Consider the following 3,586-nt stretch of genomic DNA (forward strand, 5'->3'; position numbering starts at 1 on the left):
CCATGCCCGGCTTTCTTTGTATTTTTTTTTAGTAGAGACGGGGTTTCACCATGTTGACCAGGATGGTCTCGATCTCTTGACCTCGTGATCCACCCGCCTCGGTCTCCCAAAGTGCTGGGATTACAGGCTTGAGCCACCACACCCGGCCTAAAACTTTTTTTTTTTTTGATATGGAGTCTTGCTTTGTTGCCCAGGCTAGAGTGGAGTGGTGCCATCTCAGCTCACTGCAACCTCCACCTCCCGAGTAGCAGAATTGCAGGCATGTGCCACCATGTCTGGATAATTTTTGTCTTTTTAGTAGAGACAGGTTTCATGATGTTGGCCAGGCTGTTCTCAAACTCCTGACCTCAGGTGATCCAACTGCCTTGGCCTCCCAAAGTGCTGGGATTATAGGAGTGAGCCACCATGCCTAGCTCTACAACAAGACTTTTTAAAAATTAGCTGGGCATGGTGGTGCCCTCCTGTAGTCCCAGCTAATCAGGAGGCTGAGGTGGAAGGATTGCTTGAAACCACGATTTGGAGGCTGCAGTGAGTTAGAGTGGTGCCACTGCACTCCAGCCTGGGCAACACAGTGAGACCATGCCTGTAAAAATTTTAAAAAGCAATTATGTAGTTTCACAATAGATGGAAGGTGGAAGAGCCTCATTGACATTCAGATTAATGTAATGACAGGTCTTGAATTGATATTTAGTTTTTTGAGACAAAATCTTGCTCTGTCACCCAGGCTGGAGTGCAGTAGTGCAACCTTGACTCACTGCACCTTCTGCCTCCCTGGTTCAACTGCCTCAGCCTCCCCAGTAAGCGACCACATCTGGCTGATTTGTGGTATAGACAGGGTTTTGTCATGTTGACCAGGCTGGTCTCAAACTCCTGACCTCAAGTGGTCCACCTGCCTTGACCTCCTAAAGTGCCAGGAATACAGGTGTGAGCCACCAAAACCGGCCAGGTCTTGAGATTTTTAGGGGGAAAAAAAAAGTGGTCGGGTTAGGGGGGGTGCAGTAGTTCACACCTGTAATCCTAGCACTTTGGGAGGCTGAGGCGGGCTGATCACCTGAGGTCAGGAGTTCAAGACCAGCCTGGCCAACATGGTGAAATCTGTCTGTACTGGCATGGTGGTGGGCGCATGTAATCCCAGCCACTTGGGAGGCTGAGGCAGGAGAATCATTTGAACCTGCGAGGTGGAGATTGCAGTAAGGCCAAGATTGCGCTACTGCACTCCAGCCTGGACAACAGTATGAGATTTCTGTCTCCAAAAAAAAAAAAAAGGGAAAATAAAATTAAGGAAATAAAGCAGTTCCACTACCGTTTTTTGCACTACTGATGTTCAGTACTACCAACGTTTTTGCTTTAAGAGAACAAGCTTTTTAAAATTATTTATTTTTATTTTTTTAGAGACAGAGTCTCACTCTGTTGCCCAGGTTAGAGTTCAGTGGTGTGATCTCGGCTCACTGCAATCTCCACCTTCCAGGTTTGAGCGATTCTCTTGCCTCAGCCTCCTGAGTACCTAGGACTACAGTCGTGTATCATGGCGCCCAGCTAATTTTTGCATTTTTAGTAGAGACAGGTCACCATGTTGGCCAGACTGGTCCCGAACTCCTGACCTCAAGTGATCCACCCGCCTTGGCCACCCAAACTGCTGGGCTTACAGGCGTGAGCCACCTTGCCCAGCCAAGAGAATAAGCTTAAAGGGTATATTCAGCCTGAGAAGAAGGCGCATCTATGCAACGTGAACAGATGCTGAGCAGAAATGACCCAGAGGCACCATCGTCTCATCAAGCAGTTTATTTCCATTTTTAGTTCTAATGTTGATTTCTTCATTCACCCGGAATCTCCACTAAAGCTCCTCATGAACAGGGCCCAATTCCTAGAATGTGTATCATGTTAGCTCCTGGTATACAGTAGAGAATCACCAAGTTATTTTACTGCCTCCTTTTCTAATGATTCCCCAGTGGTCCATGTTGTGAGATGTATACAGTTCAAAAGGCCACAGGGAAACTGACACAGCACGGCCATTTCAAAAGGGATCTTCAGACTCTTCTGATTTTAGGAAATTCTGTGTGCTAACTTTGAACACATGCTAGCCTCCCTTTCTCAGATTCAGAAAGGTCTAAAGTAATAGCTGTTTCTCTAAAGTGAAACATGTATTTCATTATATTATTATTTTGTAATAGATAGCTTCTATCTATGGCAGTTTATGTTGGATTATTCCATCTATGGGAATCACATCACGTTTTCTTTCTGAGATGGGGTCTTGCTATGTTGTCCAGGTTGGTCTGGAACTCCTGGGCTTAAGCTATCCTCCTGTCTCAGGCTCCTAAACTGCTGGGATTATAAGCATGTGCCACCACATCCCACCAAATTTTCTTTGTAAATGTGTTTGAGTGGGAGTAACTCATTTTAAAGGAAAAAACCTGAACTAATCTAGAGGTGGAACACAAAGGAGGTAAAACATGAGAGAAGTGATGCCGTGAGACTAACCGTTGGAAACAGTGCCCTCTGGACAGTCTGGCTCTTGAGGGTGAGGTGGGTGTGCTTCTAGTGGCGTAGGTTGGTCAGATTCTTCTGGCCTCTGCGCACGTGGATGTGACGTAGTGAACGCCACATTGAACCAGGTGCTGCCAAGTCCTGTAAAGGTCACTCACCATACAGAGTGCTACAAAGATACAGGTTAAAGGCTGAAGCTTGAAATGTAAAAAACAAAAATACCCTGTAGAGCAAGGTATATTCCTAGTGTTGAGCTGTTCCCAACCAAAAAAAAAAGTTAAGGACAAAAAAAAGGAGGCATTCAGTCAGTGGTTGTATTGAATAAACAAAGTATCATCAAGCTGTAATCACCCAACCTTTATTATTCCAAGTGCAGTGTCAAGAGAAATGTTACAGCCGCTAAGGAAAAGGTACTTCTGCAGCTCTCAAACGCAGGCAAGAAGCCACATGACTGCGTGAGACAAGCCGAGGGGCTCTCTCTGCCCAGGAGGAAATGGCTGGGTCTCTTCACCAAAATCAGTTTACAGTGTATCCCGGTAGCACACACCCTTGTTCTGCTTACAAACCAAGGGAGAAAGAGCAACACGTCCATCATCCAACACCTCCCCTGGAACAGGGAAATAAGCATCATTCTGTGACAACAGCATCTTTGGACTCGGCACCAGTTTGTTCCGCTTCGGTATCCGTGGCAGCTGGGGCAGGAGCTGCTCTGGTTTGGGCACTTTCTCCCTCTGCTGCCATTGTCTCGGTGCCACTTCCTGCCTCCACGACACCCTTCTCAGATGCTGTTCCGCAGGGCACCTGCTCTTCCAGGGGCTGTTCAGCTTCAGGATCACTACTAGCCTCTGCTGTTTCCACAGGGCCTTTGCCCTCAGTTGGCTCCCCGCTGCTCTCCAGAGCCGGCGCCCCTTCCCTGTTGACTGCCCTCACTGCTGCCGTGATCACCTCGGCTAAGACGTCTGTGGCCACCTCCTCAGGTGTCTCTTTCTTATCCTCACCTTCTAAATTGTCATCTCCTTCCATTTCTGGATCAACAGTTTCATTGGTGAAAGGGTCCTCACCCTGGCCAAAGAGAAACACACGTCAGTGTAGCAGAATTCAG

General features: G+C 47.3%; 1 protein-coding gene across 1 annotated transcript in view; it reads right to left on the reverse strand.

Moving 5' to 3' along the window:
• Nucleotides 1-1,767: 1,767 nt before the first annotated feature.
• The window catches only part of AKAP8 (A-kinase anchoring protein 8), a 22,446-nt gene continuing 20,627 nt past the window's right edge, over nucleotides 1,768-3,586 (reverse strand). Inside the window, exon 13 of the mRNA XM_037735092.1 lies at nucleotides 1,768-3,561. Coding sequence (XP_037591020.1) covers nucleotides 3,112-3,561 — 450 coding nt within the window. The 3' untranslated portion in view covers nucleotides 1,768-3,111. The remainder of the gene's footprint in view (nucleotides 3,562-3,586) is intronic.

This window comes from Cebus imitator, unplaced genomic scaffold (assembly GCF_001604975.1).
Source record: "Cebus imitator isolate Cc_AM_T3 unplaced genomic scaffold, Cebus_imitator-1.0 Scaffold726, whole genome shotgun sequence".
NCBI lineage: Eukaryota > Metazoa > Chordata > Mammalia > Primates > Cebidae > Cebus > Cebus imitator.